The sequence below is a fragment of the Neopsephotus bourkii genome, unplaced genomic scaffold (genome assembly GCF_033783945.1).
Source record: "Neopsephotus bourkii isolate Nb327-2 ecotype Australia unplaced genomic scaffold, CSIRO-AGI_Nbou_v1 NB_53, whole genome shotgun sequence".
Classification (NCBI taxonomy): Eukaryota; Metazoa; Chordata; class Aves; order Psittaciformes; family Psittacidae; genus Neopsephotus; species Neopsephotus bourkii.
The window spans coordinates 1,177,951-1,196,157 of record NW_026900570.1 but is presented as its reverse complement, the minus strand read 5'-3'; the positions used below and the strand labels follow the sequence as shown (position 1 = coordinate 1,196,157).

Sequence of the window (18,207 nt, the reverse complement as noted above, 5' to 3'; positions counted from 1 at the left end):
AAACTGGTTGGTTAGGTACTACGCAGGGAGCTTTTAATTAAAAGACGTTTAAATCTGATTCAGCTGTCAAAGAATTGAATTCATGAATTATGTTTGCTACAGTTGTTTATTTTTTTAGTAACACTGTATTTTCTGTGCACTGCCCTAGGGGCTATATGGTAGCTCCTGACAGATTCAAACACAGCTGGCTGAGAACACTGCTAGTGATGGATGAACGATGTCTTTGTTAATGCCCCTGTATACATAAATGATGGGCTTTATTTATTTATTTATGAGATGTATCCAATTACACATCTCGGAGCAAATGTCTACCCTTCAGTAAAGCACGTAATATTGGCATTAAAAAGACAACCCCTGAAATCAGTGATCAGTGCATTTTCCTCACTCTCCAGAGAGAGACTGAAGTAAAAGGTAGACTTAAAATTCAGCAAATTCGAGTAAGTTCTTCTTTTGTGACCTACTCCTCATCTGTAAGTGACTGAAACTCAATCAGGGAAGCTGTTGTCTCTGCTCTGGTGCACTGGCTTCACCTAAGAGCACTCTTCCACATGGCCTAGATGGATCAGTCCCACTGGTGAAGAGGTCAGATTCTGTTGTCAGCGATGGCTATGGTTCGCTAGGCTGTTATCTGCTAGGTTATGTTTTGGTGAAGTGAGCCTAATTATTTGCAATGGAGGAGAATGAATGGTTTTGCTGTTCATGTAGCTTCAGCATAGCAAAACTTGAATCTTCTGACCTAGCAAGGAGTAAGTCTCCTGTCCAGTCCTTGATTCCCAAGGCAAGCATGTTACCTATTACAGGGCCACTGAGTCAGGTAGAAGGCACAAATCAGCCCTATTGGCCTCAGTGCAAGCAGGTGGCAATATATACTGACAGAGCTCTGAAACATTTGGAAAGCTGTGGAGCCCTAAAACAGAGAGAGCTGGCATGCAAGTGGAAGCCTAAGGAGCAGCTGAGCTAACGTATGTTTTCAGTTTTCACAGGAGTGGTTGCTGTTTGGCTTTACCACTTACATCTTGTCCACCCCTCTTCCCTGATGGTAATAGCCTAGCAGTTTATGAAGCCCCTTTGCAGAGGCAGAGAAGCACAAACAAGCCTTATTCTTCAGTTTTAGCTGCTGTGAAGTGTAGCGAGCGTGTTTGTTTCTCATCCTGCCTTGCTGTCTGTCTCTGAAATGTGGTGTTTTCATGTTGGATACCGTAGTTCTTCAAGAATTTGTATTTGCAACAAAGTTTAGCAAGATGGAATTGCAACTACTAATCAAATCATTTAGAGTTCAGTTTGGTTTCTAGGAACAGAGACTTACTAGTTATTTTTCACTGGTTTCTGTGCTATTATGCTGTTGTGATAATCTTGGCAGGGATCTGTCACTCTGTGTTGGTATAATTGAAACTTGTTTTCCCTGAGGAATCACTCTGCTGTTTGTTTTATTTGTTTACTGACATTGACATAGATCCTAATGGCTTTTAAAACCCAATTTGTGCATCACTGAATAGCCTCCAAAGAGGAAAATAAAATTAAATTTATCAGCAAAATAGGGTGCCCCATGCAAGGCTTTGTCTGGGTCTTAGACTCCACCTGAACACCTAGCTCTGTGTCTAGATCTGGCATAGTGAGCTGCCTCTTTTGTTTATTTCCAATTCTGTCTTCAGAGCTTTTCTCATTAAGATACTTAAAAGGATAAATGACAAGAAGTTATTTAGGGCATCAGTATAAGTTGACCAATCTTGCCTTGTGAGAAATAAATTAACTTTTATTAAAAAGGAGATTAAGATACCAAAACAATAACCACAGTAAAATTCCACTTTTGGGAGGGTATACATGGTGGTCTCATTTCCTATTGTCATAAATCAGGTTAATTGTTTAGATCTTTTTATTTTTTTTTTTATGTAGGGTATCAAAGTATTTATGCAATGTATTTTGTTTTAAGCCTTTGAAGAATTTCAGTGAGATCATTTGGACTACTTGCATTCATAACGCCTTGCTGAAGTGCAGTTATGGATAAATGTATAGCTTATCACATTCTGTGCTCCAGAGGAGCATGCACACAAATAAATGATGAGGCACAGGACAGACGTTCAGGACTGCGAGAAGGAAAGGTGGGTTTCTTTAGAGACTAAAGCATATAGGATAATTTATTTTTATCGTCCCCAAAGCTGTGGCTTTGCACTGGGTGAAGATTCAGATATTTTTTATTTTATTGAAGTGACTTAGACCATTTCTAATTACCTTTCGACACACTTCCTTGTCATTCAAGCAGATAGGGATTGCCCAGATTTAGTGAGCTCTGACTGTGAACGTCACAAGGAGATAACTTTGAAAGTATTGCTGATTTTAAAGGTTATCTGTCAGTTTGTATATGTACAGCTATGAGCCAAACCAATCTGACCTCAAACCAGAGCTCTGTAGTATGATAACACTCTGCCTTTCTTACTGTATATCTCTTTTGTAAATCTCCCTGACTTTGATAGCACTATAATAGTAATAGATCTCTAATATTTATGTTGCCTCTTCTCAAGAAGTGTTCTAATGTGCCTTGGAAAGGTGGGTAATTAGTCTTATCTCCTTTTTTACAGAAGGTAAATCAGAGGTACAGGGAGAGAACCCAGACCATCTGACTCTCCCCTCCTTGTTCTCATTGCTTGGTTCAGTAGTGCTAATCTTGACAATATGGGCTTTCAGTCTGATCTATATGTTGTATTACATTGCAGTGCCCAGAACAAGGATTTTGGCTACTGGTGGTGCATCGCACAATAAAAAGATCTTACAGGTAAGAAGAAAATTGAATACTTTGCTATAACTTGCAGTTACATTTTCATTTTTATTTTGCTATACTGAATCCAAATCAGTATAGCTGCACAGGAATGTGTGGAAATGGGATTGTGAATCTGCTGAAGGCCTTTGGGGCTTTTCCTCAGGTTTAGTGTGGAAAGTTAGCCCAGTGCTTCTTACACTTGACTAGTTCTATGAATGTGTGTATCTGAGGCCCTGTGATTTCCTGGTCTCATTACTTAAATCAATCAACAAAGAAATCAATAAGAGACTTGATACAAATTCCTGAGACTTTTGTGGTTTTTGTCATTCAGATCAAAGTTGGACTATGGGTTTAAACTGGAGTGTGGTTATGCTGGTGTTGAACACTCAAAAAATCCACTTCAAACAAACAAAATCTCCCATACAAACCTCAAAACCCCGCCCTTGCTGTTCTGAGTATTTGTTACTTATTAGCATCATGTCACACGCTGAGGGGAGGCTACTCTGCATAGTCCGTCCTCCCTCTTCCCACCTTCCCCTTCTGCTGCTGTTGCTGCACATCCAGGCATGGTTAAGATCATTCATCCATCTTTTCAGGAACAGACTACCAGGTGTTTCTACCTGTTGAGATTTGGCAAAGCCTTGCTGACACGTAGTAAGAGGCCTCTCACCTGGCTTTTACTAGCACAAAGCTAGACATCTGGATTGGAATTCATCTTGCCCAATTCCAGTCATCTATGGTGTTGTGTATATGATCTGTCAATCCTGTAACAGTCAGGAGAGATCCGCTCAGTTACATTATAAAGGAAACCGGATGGTGCCTTGACTTACCAAATGTAGATGTCTCCCTCTGAGTGAACCTAAGAGCTTTCTGCACTCCACTGACTGCCTTGACAAGCTCCCCTTTGACTACAGGTTCCAACATTGAGCCTGGAGGTAGACATTTACACCAAAGGTACCTGTCTTAATCTTGGGCTAAGTCCTGGCACTGGAGTTGAATAGCACAGGGTGAATTGTTTTCTGGAGATGCTAATCCCTTTCCATGAGCTAAAGAAAGTCTAGAGGCCAGCTTTAACTAATACCATACTCTGACATTAATAATCATATGAAAGGAAGGTCATCTGCTCTGCAAAACCTTAGCTGGACTAAACAGAGGTTGAAGAGCAAAGAGTGAAAAACTGTCTTTCTCCTAAGGCATCTAAAACATGTTTGTATAACCATTGGTTGTACAGCTGATTAGGACACAGCAAATTTGGCATGTTTTGCCTGTAGATGTCACTTCTCTTCGTCTGCTTTGGTTATTTTGCTTAAGAACTTGACGTTAGAAAATTAACTGATAGGTTAATTGCTTAAAACATTGGTCCCTACTGGGGTAATTCTACTAAGAATATGTCAGGAAAGAGATTGGATTAATAGATGAGTTTGTTTTTAAAGCTGCATTTCCAATTCAGGTCCCAGGAGTATCTCCTTGCTGTGGAATACAGACAGAGAACAGAATGGTCTTAAAGCATGTAATTCTGCAGCACAGCTGAAAAATCGTGAGGATGGGGGAGCGGTGGCTGTGGTGCTTGCTCTTCCCATGTAACAATACAGCTGCTTTTAAAACTCCTTAGAAGTGTCTTAAAATAATATGGTCAATACAGTGCCATCCACTTAATTCAATCACTGGTTAATTGGATCCTTCTTTTTAATTTAATCAGAACCTCAGAAACCATATAAGTTGCGTGAAGAATAACAGCTTCCACCCTTATCATGGTCAATTTTGGATAATTTGTTCCAGGGCTACAAAAGGCTATCATTTAATTAACACTCAGTCACTCCTATATTTTACACTGCAAAGGAGGCAACTTAGGAAAATCTGTTAAAAAGAAAAAATATAGTAGGGCAGTTTCTCTGCAGTTCTGGGAAGCTTTTTATAACAGATGTGGTCCTTGATTAATGACCACATGAAACACTGAAATATTTTTAACAGTAAAACCTCTAACGGTTTCTTTAAAAGTTATTAATGGGAGAGAGCACAGTTTCAAATGACTTCCTGATTATATGAACTTTGAATAATTTTACCTTTATAATGATGTGACACAAAAGGTAGTTGTTATTTGTAGTATTAGAGTGCTTATTAGCATTTGGTATAGAGCTGCATTGTACAAAGCTCTGCGGAGATGCAGAATAGACCTGTGCTGTCCAAAGAAATGTACAATTCAAGCTTAAGAAAAGAAATACCTAACAGAGCTGGGATGAAGAAGCAGATGGGGAATGTGCTGAAACACGACAGTAGTATTGCCTGGGAGAATGGGCAGTGGAACCAGCATTCTGTGACCTTTTAATTTCCAGAGGGTTTCTTAATAGATACCGTGATTAATTTTCCATTTGTCTTCTAGCATTGAAGCTCATGTACTGCTCAATACTTGTGTGCAAGTGAAGTTAGACATTACTGACCTGGCTATCCTACCAGAAGAGTGTTTTAAGTGTATAATCTTGGCCTTTCATTGGATTCTAGTGAGCAGCAAGCCACCTTTGCTTAATATTATGATAATTGGTGATTTTCAAAGGTTTTGATATGCAGATTCCCCACAAACTTTCAGAGAAAGAGGCAAAATCCTTTAAAAAACCTCACATGCTATTTTTTTCTGTAGCATATATGAACTGAATTTCTTAGTCATCTTTTATGAAGCCATGGGGCCTGTGATAAGTAGAGCTGTGAATTCCTGGATCAGGATTGTATATCACTAATTCAAATGGTTTGGATTCCTGGGCAGTCTGGCTTTATTTAGACTTAATTGTCCAGATGTAAATTGGGTGATTCTTTGTTCCCTTTGGCAAAAGTAATAAAACCATCACAAGTTAAATCTGAATTGTTACCTGCTTCTTATAGTGCTCAGCCTGAGGGACACTTGCAATCCTAGAGAAGATGAAACTGAAGTGGATGGAGTTTGTTGACAATATTTTTGGAAAAGTGTTATTGAACCTCCTCTGTCCCTATCCAAATATGTCTTTTTTTTTTCCCTTTTGCATCTATTTTCCTAAACCTACACTGTTGGGAAAACCATATGTACTCAGTGAATGCACAATGCCTGGTATTTATTTCAGTGCAGAACAATGTGTGGTCAAATATCTTTAGTGTCTGATACCACGACAAATTCTTTGCCTGTAAAATTTTCTTTGTATAGCTCAAGCCAAGTTGAGAAGTGTCTCTGTACATCTTCATAGCTCAGGATCCCTTGAACACAGGAAAATTCCTGGTAAATGTAGACTGTAACCAGCTCCCATGTCATTCTTCCTGCTAACCCTAATATGATGGGAATGGTGGAGGTGAGGAAGACAGGTTTAGCAGGCCTTCATTCTGCTGGAACTTCTATTTTATCAAAATTAAGAACTGAGGACCCATGACTGGTTTCTCTCTCCTTCCTTCCTGCTTGGCTCAGCCATAAATGTGATGGAAGAAAACAGGCACCAGTTTTGGATTCCTGAGCAGATCTCCTTGATTACATCTCCTTGATGCAAGTCTTTGGCATGGGCTGGTTGTGTGGGCTTATGAGGGAGGCAGTGTTTAAACCCAGACTCCTCTGAACTTCCAATAAGGAGATCTGGAGAGAAATGGGACTTGATTTCCTGGCTGCAGTTACAACTCTAGCTCAGATTTACCAGTACCGTCTTATGTGACAAGTTCAGGACTCATCATTTCCTGCAGCACTTCTTTCCCTGGATACCCAAATGCTTGTCTGGTGTGTATGGTAGTTATTTGTTTTCCTGAGCAGTGATAGGGGATTGCTTGTCCCTTATTATTCATGAACATATGTAACCGATGCTTTGATACTTCTCAGGTTCTGTCTGACGTGTTCAATGCACCAGTGTATACTATTGATACCACCAACTCCGCTTGTTTAGGAAGTGCTTACAGAGCAATTCACGGTAAGACTGTGAGGAGATACTTCTGAGTGGTCTGGGCATTTAATTTCAGTTGATTAATACTTGGGATTAACATTACTGAAAAAGAGGGGAGAATAAAGCTGTGTGGCTCTGACTGAAAGGTCACTCAGGTCAAAGAAGGTTTTTTGCTCTTAGTACGCTTGGATCAGGCCCAAGAAGAACACGTTATAAGTCAAATCTGGTGGCTGCTTCTGAGCCAAGGGATACGACCTGAAAACTGTTGGTACTTATAGAGGAAGGCCTAGGACCTTAATGTATTGAGTGATTACCTTGATGTGCCACTCTTCAGGGGATACAGCCAAGTGACGGGGCTGGTGTAGCTTGCTGCCCTGCTTTGTGGACCAGGCTGTGAACCGGGTTGTTAAAATGTCAAACCAGACAAAAGATCAGTGAAAGCAAAGACCAGAGAGGCCAGGGATGACGTAACCCGGAATATTGCTGGCCAAGTAAATGTTTTTCAACCTGTATGTATCTTCTAGCTTTTAAATGTCAAGATGAAGGATAAGCAAGGTGTCCTGGGCTCCATGAGCTTTCTCTTGTAAAAGCATAAAGCTTGGGATACTCTTAGGTTGACCAGTCATTTTGCTGGTTGTACTACATCACTCCTTGTAATGCAACAGTCCAAGTCCCAGATTTAAAGTGTTAATTAACTTATATCTGTAATGCATGCAGATGTATGTTAAGGGTGGGTCCTCCGCCATTTAAGAGTTGAATCCCAAGCAGGAGATTTTAGAATCATAGAATAGAGTCATAGAATAGTTAGGGTTGGAAAGGACCTTAAGATCATCAAGTTCCAACCCCCCTGCCATGGGCAGGTACACCTCGCTCTAAACCATATTACCCAAGGCCTCGTCCAACCTAGCCTTGAACACTGCCAGGGATGAAGCATTCACAACCTCCCTGGACATTTTATTCCTATTTTTAAAACAGTTCCTAATATCTTACAGCTAAACAAGTCAAGGAATGTGTATCAAATTCTTAAATCCTTATTTAGGTCGAATTTTGTTAGTCTTAGTTTTTTTATTAGAATCTTTAGGATTTGGACCTGAAGACATGGACAACTTCAATACAAATTCGTGTAAGATCATGGGATTGCAAGAAGCAGGGAAAAGATAACATCAGCCATCAGAAGAAATCAGCCAGGTTTTAATTTTAGAAGCAAATTCTGCTGTCATGTTATAGCATCTACACACTACATGCTCTCTTGCATTTGAAAACAGCACAGAAAATCACACAGCAAAAACTTGAGTCGATGTGTTTAATACACTCAGCATGCTCTTCTGTTTATTTCCAAAATTACACAAGGGTTTTGACAAGCAAAGTATGCTTTTGCAGGACAGCGGAAACAGTCCTGTTAGATTATCAGTATGTTTGAAGCCATAAGACGACCGTTTTTCCACCTTGTGGGCCAAGTTTCCAAACTGTTTTTCTCTGTACTCAAACTTTGCCCGCTGCTTCAGAAGCTTCCCAGCGCCTAATGCTGCAGGCAAATTCCTTGTCCATGAATGCATGTAAAATGCGAATCTGTCATTAAAGTTTGTACACATATATTTCCTGTGTGTGGAAGATGAGTATTCCCTCTGCCAGTTTGGCATATGAAATCTTGAGGCTTGGTTGACAGAGCGTTTGAGGGAAGATTTCAGATGCCATGCTGATGGAGGGACTCCTTAGCTCAGATATTCTGCCAGCCAAGCCCCAGGGGTTTGCAGTGTGTGTTTCTAAATGGCATTTTTGATTGATGCTTTCAGCTGACTCACTCTTGGCCAGGCAAAGGAATTGAGTAAAAGTGAAGACTTGCTAATATAAATGAAATATTGATGGCAAGGGTTTCTTAATAATATTACCGTGTACAAGTAGGGTGTTCCACAGTTAGCCTGGGGTACGTAGTAGGTGTACATAGAACTCCTGAAATTGCGAGTCACTTGCAAAGCAAAATGCTGTAGTACCAGAACTCCCCTATTATTCTACTTCCTTATATATAAATGTATTTAATGATTTGCAGGATATTTTCTTGACAGTGTTTTCATTTCTCTTCCTGCTTTTTGTTTAGTCACATTTTGCCCTTGAATCCCTTGCTTCCACGTATTTTCACTGCTGTTTACTGTATTGTTGTAACCATAAATAATTACTGATATTGTTGAGCAGCATTTCTGCTGCTTACGTATTCTCCAGGGTACAAATTGAGTGAGTGGCAAAAACTCAATCACAGAGTCCCAATTTCCTGGGCTAGTGCACAGGAATGTAAGATCTTCTGCCATTTATCCTTCAGTCCTGAATGCTGACCTGACCAGGGAAGATCAATATAATGTATTAATTTGCCAGTCCCTCATCGTGCTTTTTCCATTGATCAGGGTTGTGATTCTCATTGCAGGGCTTGTAGCTGAAACGAATGTGTCCTTGGCTGATGTCGTGAAATTAGCGCCAGAGCCTAAATTGGCTGTTACACCAGCTGCTGGGGCTGAGGAGGTGAGCAAGCTTGGGAATACCATTTTTCTTTAATTTCCTGTCTGCTTCAAAATGCAGTGTTTTACTAACTCTTCCAGTAAAAGAGATTAACTTAAAAAACATTTGGTTACACAGTTCTTGCTCCTTGGTGGAAAGATAGATTTGATTTGGAGAGATCTTTAGTGCTGTAATGATGCAATGATCTGATCACTCCAACCAGGTCTGTGAGACTGATTTTTCCAAGTAGGTATGATCAGAGAGCAAAATCTGTTCGTTAAGGGACAGAAAAAGTTATAAAATAGGTTGAATTTGGATACAGGTCAGTCAGATTGTAACTGACAATATTGACAATATAGTCTTGACTGATAGTTTGCAGCAAGCAGTGTGGAAAAAGTCATGGTGAAAGTGCTTTCTGGCCTCTTGGAAAACATCCCCAACAAATCCTTCCTGATCTTAAGCAGTGAAAGAGCAATTCTGTATCTTTACTTGTAGTTCCCAGTTGGAAAGCCTTCCAACTGGGAGGACTTGGTAATCACAGCTTCAGTACCCTGCTCATCTCAAGGTGAAACTTGTGCTTTGTGGGACCACACAGATAAAGCAAAAGAAATAGTCATTGTTGCTAACTGTGGTTCCAGCACCTGTAAGACCAGTGCAAGCCTGCACTTCAGGTGTCAAAAGCCTTAGTTTACAACACCTTCTGAAATAGCATGTCCAGTAATAAACAAACAATACAACATAGCAAGATTACTGGAGAACACAAGTTTAAATAACCAAAAGTGAATCTAACTCTGTCTTCAGCTGTGCAGAAACTTTTACATCAACGCAGCCTTACACTCCCCATTTATGAGATTTGGATGTGCCCTAACTACAGGCAACAAGGTTTTAAAGCTTTTATTTAAACTGGGAAATTAATGATCTGCCAAAACTACTAACTCCCAGCTACATGTGTAGTGGAGCACCAGATATCATCATGAGTAATAATAGAAATGATCATGCTGCATTGTGCCTGCCAGCATATTATTTAATTATTAACTGAGATGGAGGAGCTCAGTAATCGAATAGAAGTCCCCTTCAGAAATATTAAGACATTGAATAATTTAAACTTGATTGATCTGATCTCATTTACTCAACCTTCCCCTTCATTTTAAAAGATAAAATAATTAACAGCAATGACCTATGTCATGTGTTCTGCAGCTGAAGCCTTCTGCAGCTGAAGCTTTCTGCAGGGGATACACTTCAGGAGCAGATCCCTGGTGTATGATTCGACCTCATGCTGCTGCCCTGTTCCCCCCAAAAATGCTGTCTGCTGAAAAGCTGCCAGGCAGGCTTCTGTGGAGCTGGAGAGTGCTCAGAGACCTGCTTTTGACCCCCCAGTGCTGCTTCAGCTATAAAAACTCAAGGGCAGGGAATACAGCTGTCACTCACAGGGGCCTTGCAAGAACAGCAAGCACCTTGTACCCCTGCAGCATCCAAGCTGACCTAGCTGGGGAGATCAGTGGGGAATTCATTTACCTCTTTCTATTTTACCGTCTGCATAAAACGGCCTGGAAGCTAAGAGTTAATTATCTCCTTCCCAATACTTTTCTTCTCCTTTTCCACTTGGTTAGACCTGGCTCTCATAGCACATCTTTTTATTGGTTTTAAATGATGTACAGCAGTGAATTATTGCCCCAGTAGATAAGACTGAATGGTAGAGAAAGTAGTGGCCAAACGGCATGTGAAGAATTAACTGTTCCTGCACGTTAGCTTAGCTTGCCAGCTTCATTCTGTTGAAAGCAGCTTCTTGCAATTACATATTCCACACCATTTTTTTTTTCCTTTCCTGACTTATAATTTTGCGGTTGATGGTGGATTCCCTGGCTAGTTTCATGGCTGTGAAACTGCAGAAAGCCAGAGGGCCTGTCAGTAATACAGTGTGTTAGCAGGAACAGTGCAGTAAAAATTCATAATGTGATGAGTCAGTTTGATTCTGTTTTTTACAGAGCTGCATCGCCCTGTCCATCCAATTTCATTCTGTTGAGGTTAGAGCCTTTCACTTAAATGATGGTTCTTTTTATAAACTTCAAAGTCGTCCTGAGGTTAAGTTCTGTCTCACTCAGGAGCTCATGTGAAAGAGTCTGGCTAACCAATGTGAAATTCCCCGGACCACTTTCCTACATTTTTTGGACAGCTACAGCTAAATCTTGGCAGGGTGGAGAAAAAACAGGTCATAACACAGCAATCTGCTCTGATTTCATCCTTTCTTCCTGGTATAGGTTGGAGACAACATGTGTTAGATCATTGGAGAGAGGAAAACCTCCTATAGAAAAAGGTCAAACATGACAGTTTGATGTAGCTTACTCTTCATTGCCAAGGCTTATGCGCAGTAGGGGTTTCCAGGAACCAAAAATGCAAAAAGTGTTTCTTTGATTGCTGAGGGATCGTTTGTGATAATGAATGTGAGTTCAGAAAGGAAGGGCAGGGCACACAAAACAGCTCTTCTGGTTCAATTAAACTGATGGGCAGGTAAAATAGAATAAAGTCTCGAAATGGGGAGCATAGAGCTTGTGATAGGTGATGAATCAGTAGTTATTGGAAACTGAAGTCACATAAGCCCCAACTTGTCTGGCAAAAATGTGACTATTCTGTAGCAGACCATCCTGCCTTGAAGAGACCATTTCAGAGAGGGTAAATCCCTCTCTCTGGTTACGACCCCAAGTCTCTTAGCTGACCCTGATTTCACAGTAAATTTGTAGGGTGGGGGGTCTCACTTGGGCTTGTTTCTAATTCTGTCAAATTCTGTCATAAGATATTCTGGTGGGAGTCACTGTGGTGATAGTCTTTGGTCAGTTACTCAATGAGGGTAGCTGAAGTCAGTCATCTGTGGGTTAATCCTTCTTCTCTGTTTTAAGAATAACAAAAATTAAAGAGTCATCTCATCTCTTTGGAGCCTCCTCTCCACCCCCTCCTGTGGAGAAAGACTAATCAGAACTGCTAAGCATGACCAGAAATAGCCAGGAGATTCTTAAGCAATAAGTATATTTTATGGACAGAGAGAATCTATTATTCCAGCATTAGAATTCAGATTTATTTTAGTAATCTATTAAAACAGAGATGGTTGGCTAGTGGGTTAATTACGCAAAAAAGCATGAGTGAGAACATGATTATCTGGAGTTGGATCACTTGTGCTTATACGTTCCATGTGCCTAGTGTTAGATTTATGGGGATATTGTCCTGTAGGGTTTTTTAGGGAGACCACATAGCACACGACCTCTGGATGTGTATTTTTGATTGCATTATTGACTCTACTGAGACATATTAATCCTTCAAAAATTCAAGAAGAGAAAATGTAGACCAAACTGGTTTTCTTGACTTTGGTAAATTGCCTTGTAAGTAGGGGGATTTATAGAAGTGACCCCATTACCCAGGAAGGTTATAATGACTTAGTTATTGATTTAAAATAATTATATTTTTGTTGAGTTAGGTTTTTGAGGGGGGAGGTTATTTTCCAGAATTGGTTTAGGTTGCTAATTTACTGCAAAGTAGGTAATAATAATACAACCAGCAAAATATAATCGGTATTGATGGGAGTTTGATTAAGGTGATTTGTGTAGCCAATATTTTTTTTAACCTATTAAACTGATTAAGATAGGCTTGCAGAATGAATATCTGAAGTAAATAAAGTAACTGTTGGAGGTACGATTCCTTGGAGGAGTCTTCAGGGTATTTCAGCACATTGTCATATTCTTTCTGCTTTACAAGTATTCTTTCTGTGTTAAGAAAGGTGAACAACTGCTATGACTTAAAAATAAAACACCTGTAACTCTTGATTTCTCAGGCAAATCTCTTGAGTTATTCAAGTTTGGTTTTGTTTCTGTTTTTGTTTTTTAAAGAAAGGGACCTATCAGAACTAGTAAGTGTTTGTAAGAGACTGATTAATTTTAACCAATTCAGGGTAGATTAAATGTACTAGGATAGGTTAAAATTAGATAATCACCAGCATCACCTTTGTCATTTGTAAATTTTTACTTGCTCTGATCATTGGCTAACGTACTATTGTAGGAGATAGAAGGATCTGTGTGGATTGTTGCTTGCTGTAATAACTTGTAGCTGGTTTTGCTTTTAGAGAGTGGCAGGACAAAAGTAAAAGCCCTGTTGAATTCATAGAATCATAGAATAGTTAGGGTTGGAAAGGACCTTAAGATCATCTAGTTCCAACCCCCGTGCCATGGGCAGGGACTCCTTGCACTAGACCATGCCATCTAAGGCTCTCTCCAACCCAGCCTTCAGCACTGACAGGGATGGAGCATTCACAGCTTCCCTGTGCATCATGTATTTAAATTTCAGGGGGGGGTTTATTTCCTCTGTTATCAACTACACCAAATGGAAAAAGGAAATGGGAAGTTTAGAGCAAGTTTTACCAATGGCTCAGGGTCCTAATGAAAAAGCAACAGGTTTTGTTGGTTTTTGCATTTGGTCCCAAGCACTGCTCTGGCACCTGTAAGAAGCAGAAGGCTGAAGAGCTGGTAGTGAAGAAACTATTATTCAAGCTGCCAGAAGAGCAATCTTCTCTGCAGTATTGAGATAAGAAAGCTACATACAGAAACCTCTACTCTGCTGTTGAGCCAACACAGGCAAGACAACAACCTACAACTCAAATTTAGCTTGAAGTGATTCTTTTGTTAGTCTCTCAAAAAGAGTTGTCTATTTGCTGATTTAAATCATAGGCTGGTGCCATGGTGAGAGGTGGTATGAGGATGACATATTTGATTTGCAGTAGAGCACAAGGTAATGCTTATTTGAATGTGTTTTCCAGGCAGGGCAGGTTAAGTTATTCCTTATTATAATGCAGTATTTGTCATTAGCATTTTCTTAGTTATTTGTGAGACTGTCAGAGTGGGGCCAGATTATCTCAGGAGAGAAGTTTAGTAAATGAAGCCATCACAGTAATGCAGAGCCATCTGAGTACTGCTGATGTTGTGGAGTAGGCTACAGAGATAAGCAGGAGAAGAGGCCATAATATAGCAAGGACAATTAAATTATGGACAATAATAAGGTTCATGTTGTGGTACATGTAATTGCTTTCGTTAAATATCATGGTTTGATACATTAGGTTTGAGGCTATGACAGACAGGGAATTTATGTTCTTGAGTTTTTATGCATCAAGAGGTCTTTATTCCCTTTGGACCTCAAGTTATAAAAATAAATCTATATAATTGCCTCAAGATAAAGACCCCTGGTATCACTTAGGAGGATTTGCCTGGGGTTCTGCAGGGGCAGTTCAGTTGTGGCAGACACAGTGAAGCATCTTTCACAGACATAGCTGTGTGCACTCTCAGGCCATATTCTCAGTCAGTACAACTGGGCTTTTCTTCTCCGTACTTCATGAGAGCTGCTATGCTTTGGCCCTAAACTTCAGCTGGTGTGAAGCTGGCATGTAAAATACTGCTTGTGAAAAGCTTGAAGTGGTGCCCTTATCAGCCATGATGTACTGGTGGTAATACAGCCAGATTCCCTGAGGAAGAGGAATTTAGGACTTTGGCTTAGCCCTCTGAACTGCACGGCTTTTTACCCCAAAGGAAAAAAAGTACAAGGAATAGTCTTAATTTTTTGTTTGCATTTCTTTCAGATGGTCCATAATGCAGCATTCATTTACACTAATGGCCGAGAAGCTTATTGCAAATGCCTGAATTTTGTCAATTAGCAAGCTAAGTGCTTAAGTCCAATAAACAGGAAAAGAAACTGTATCAGTAAATGATGTTGTTCATTTATTTTGACACATTTTAATTTAGAATGATGTATTAACAATAATGCTTCCCAGCCTCCTAATAAATATGCTGTTGTGTATTTTGTAGAACTACTGCTGGGTAAGTAATACAGAGCCTATTTTCTCTGAGCTCACTTACCAATGCAGCTTTGTTGTGCTGAATCTTTGCTGAGAAGTGCTTAGGGTTTATCAGATTACTGAACAGCAAAGTAAGGAATAGAGAGGCTTGGTTATAGATGATGCAGTGAATAAAGGTGCTGGTTTTGTTTGGCATACTGATACTGCCAGTTATAGCTGTAGTTGCCTGGTCAATATTTTTTGTACTCTGATATGCATATTTAGGAGAAATGGGAGCAATAATACCCTTTGGGGACATGAGAATAATATATATATATATATATATATACACATATATGTACTTCACTGAGCCTGCAAGACCCTCATGCAGTTAGTTAAAATACCATGCTGAGACAAGTGGCATTTCATAATAGGGGTCCATTTTATTTTCTGACCCCATAAATCTGCATAGATCTTCGTGGATCTCATATTGCTGTCCTGTGGAGAAGCAGAGGTGGGGCACATACATGTTAAATAACTTGCCCAGGATCACTGAACAACTCTGTTGCAGAAGAAACAAGTAGTTTTCTGTGTTTTAATCAGTGAAAGGTACTGTAAGACCAGTCAGTCTTACAGTTCTGTCACTGTGAAATGGATCTTGCACCATCTCGCTAGTCACCGTGAGATGGATTTTAAAGCTGTCATAATGATGCCTTGGCTAGCAGTGTCTCTTTCCCTTTGCTGTAGCTGCTCCTCCTCTTCTTCCCCTTCATATATTTAATCTGTTGTGGAAATGGACTTTAAATTCTGTAACATCTGATTGTAATAGGAAGGAGTTGATCTAAACGGGCTCCTGCAGAATTTGTCCATTAAGTCTCTGTCACGTGCCCTTGTGGAAGGTGGAAGTGGGAATGAAGAGGTATTTCCAGGTTTCAGTGGTCAGACTGAAACCATCATTCAGGAAGAGTGAAACACAGAAACTGGATATTTTACCATTAACTGAAACACAAAACTGAATGCCACAGATTTTTTTTTCTCCTAGATTAGCAAATACTGTGATTTTTATTTTTTTAAATTCCTCTGAGAAAGTGTAACTTGCAGACGCTGAGGCTGATGCAGGGCTGTACGTAAAACTGAGCAAGAACCACTCTCTCTCTTCCTACAGCCTCATAGTTTATACTTGAAATATTTTCCTCCTGAGTTTTTCACGCAAATACATACCCAGTTGTTGGCTGTGGATCTTACCCAGATAATATTCACTTAAATTGCACTCAAATGCTGGATCTCACTTATTGATGAGAGCGGTAATTCAGTTTACTGGGTATGATTCATTATGGCTCTATAACCTCTGTGAACCTGGAGCCAGAAGCTAGACTGCCCTGATTATGAATAACATCAGTGCAGAGGGCTTGTAGACTAGACTGGCGGCCCCTAGGATTCATTGCGGCAAGACCTTATGGCATCCTCTTAAGGACTGCTCATGCCTATACCAGGCCCCACGCTGGCTCCTGGCAGTCCCTTCTTTGTGCTCAAGCTAGCAAATGAGTGAATCTGTTCTGGTATGGCTTGTCAAACTACTGATTTTATTAGATGGACAGTTCAGAAAGAGGAGATAAGGAAGGAGGTGTATCTCCAAGATGTAGATGAAGCAGTTTTAGGTTGGAGCCAGCAGTAGGGCTAGGCTCTGTTCAGTGCTTTCTGCTATGTAACCTGGTCACATACTAGCAGCTCATCTTCTGTGAAGCATCCTGTGATGAATTTGAAGCAAAGGAGAAAAAAAGAAAAAAGTAATGAATGATACAAATCCCTACATGGATTTTGCCGATATCCAAAAGCATAGGGTGTATATGAATCTGGGGTTTTGATTCCTCTTTTTATGGTTGTAACAATTAATTCCTGAAGAATTCTAGCTAATGAAATACAAAAAAGTTACTCAGATACTGGGTTTAGTTGTGGAAAGTTGTGTCTCCATTTGTCCTCCAGAGTGTGGGATCAGGGCTTGATGAATCTGGTCATGGAGCAGATTGTCAATGGGAAAATTCATGGCTGTGGAAGGTGTGAAAGAGAGTATTTGATATTTCCTTATCAAATAGACATGGAAGTATGAGAGTGTCAGGAGAGGGAGCGTGAAGTGTATTTTAGAACGATCCTGTCAGCATATTAGCCAAGGAGGACCTTTCTTTTCTGACAGTGGTGTTTGACTGTGCTAGAGGGTGGCAGTGTACTTATTAGCAAGGCCAAAGAGGATGGGACAGAGGCACTGATCCGTTGTGAGGTAGTGGAGGGAGGCAAGGACAGGATTTCTGCCTGGGTGATTAGGACAGCCATTACAGAAGGGGTATGTCGGACTGGGAGAGGTGACTTCAACTGAGCTGCTTCTGCTGGAAGTAATGACTTCTGCTTATAGCAAGAATGCAGTCACAATAAGAATCTGTGTGTGTCATAAAATCAATCTGCAAAGGAGGTGGTAAAAATGACTGTGATATTTGAAGAAGGAAAAATCTGCAGTATTTCCTAAGCAAATTGGGGGACAAAACCACAGATCCCCAGGTACCTATGAAGATGCTGCATTTTTCAGGTCTGAAGATGTTTTTTTAACCGTGGCATGATTTAGAAGTCTAATTTTTCAACCTAGACATATTTATTTCTTTTCCCATTTAGCTCTATCGTCCACTTCTGAAAAGATACGCTGAACTTGAACAGAAGGTTATCTACAACCCAACCTCCTCTTGTCTTGCGAAATAGAAGCAGACAAAATTTATAAGCTGGCTGCAGTAGACTCCCAAGGAGAAGATCAGAGAAGATTTGCTCAGAATTTACTGGAGTTGTTTAAATCATTTTGTTCCTCTTTGTAGACAAATAATTTTTAAGTGTCTGTGTTTATGTTGGTGGAAAAAATTACATTGTGATTGAAAACCTGATTAAAAAAGCATCATATTGCTCTGTGTGTTTCTGACTTCAATTTTTCCTAGGTACTTTTCGCATCATCTTCGCTGTTTAGCTGGATGACAAAGTCAAGTTCCTTGTATAGATGAATCACTCTATCCACCTCTGTCAGCTTTGATTTCATGTGTTTAGCATGACAGCCCCTGCATGAGGTTCTAGCACAGTATTTTAGGTTCCACAACTTCTGCTTGAATCATTTGAGACTATCTTTTTGTACATCTGTAACTCATGTCTTTGCCTCCATAAAACCAACAGAAAACAGAAGTATACTGACTTAATTCCACCATTGTTTAATATGTGGGATATTTGTGGTGTGAAGGCTGATTAAA

General features: G+C 40.0%; 1 protein-coding gene across 4 annotated transcripts in view; it reads left to right on the top strand.

Moving 5' to 3' along the window:
* The window catches only part of XYLB (xylulokinase), a 105,559-nt gene extending 87,686 nt beyond the window's left edge, over positions 1–17,873 (top strand). For 3 of the 4 annotated variants that reach the window (XM_061348657.1, XM_061348667.1, XM_061348688.1), the window contains exons 16-19: positions 2,712–2,770; positions 6,579–6,666; positions 9,056–9,150; positions 17,594–17,873. In XM_061348657.1, the coding sequence (XP_061204641.1) occupies positions 2,712–2,770; positions 6,579–6,666; positions 9,056–9,150; positions 17,594–17,677 (326 nt within the window). In that variant the 3' untranslated portion in view covers positions 17,678–17,873. Of the gene's footprint in view, positions 1–2,711; positions 2,771–6,578; positions 6,667–9,055; positions 9,151–14,737; positions 14,856–17,593 lie in introns of those variants that run through there. The other variant, XM_061348677.1, reaches the window with a different exon arrangement.
* Positions 17,874–18,207: the final 334 nt, after the last annotated feature.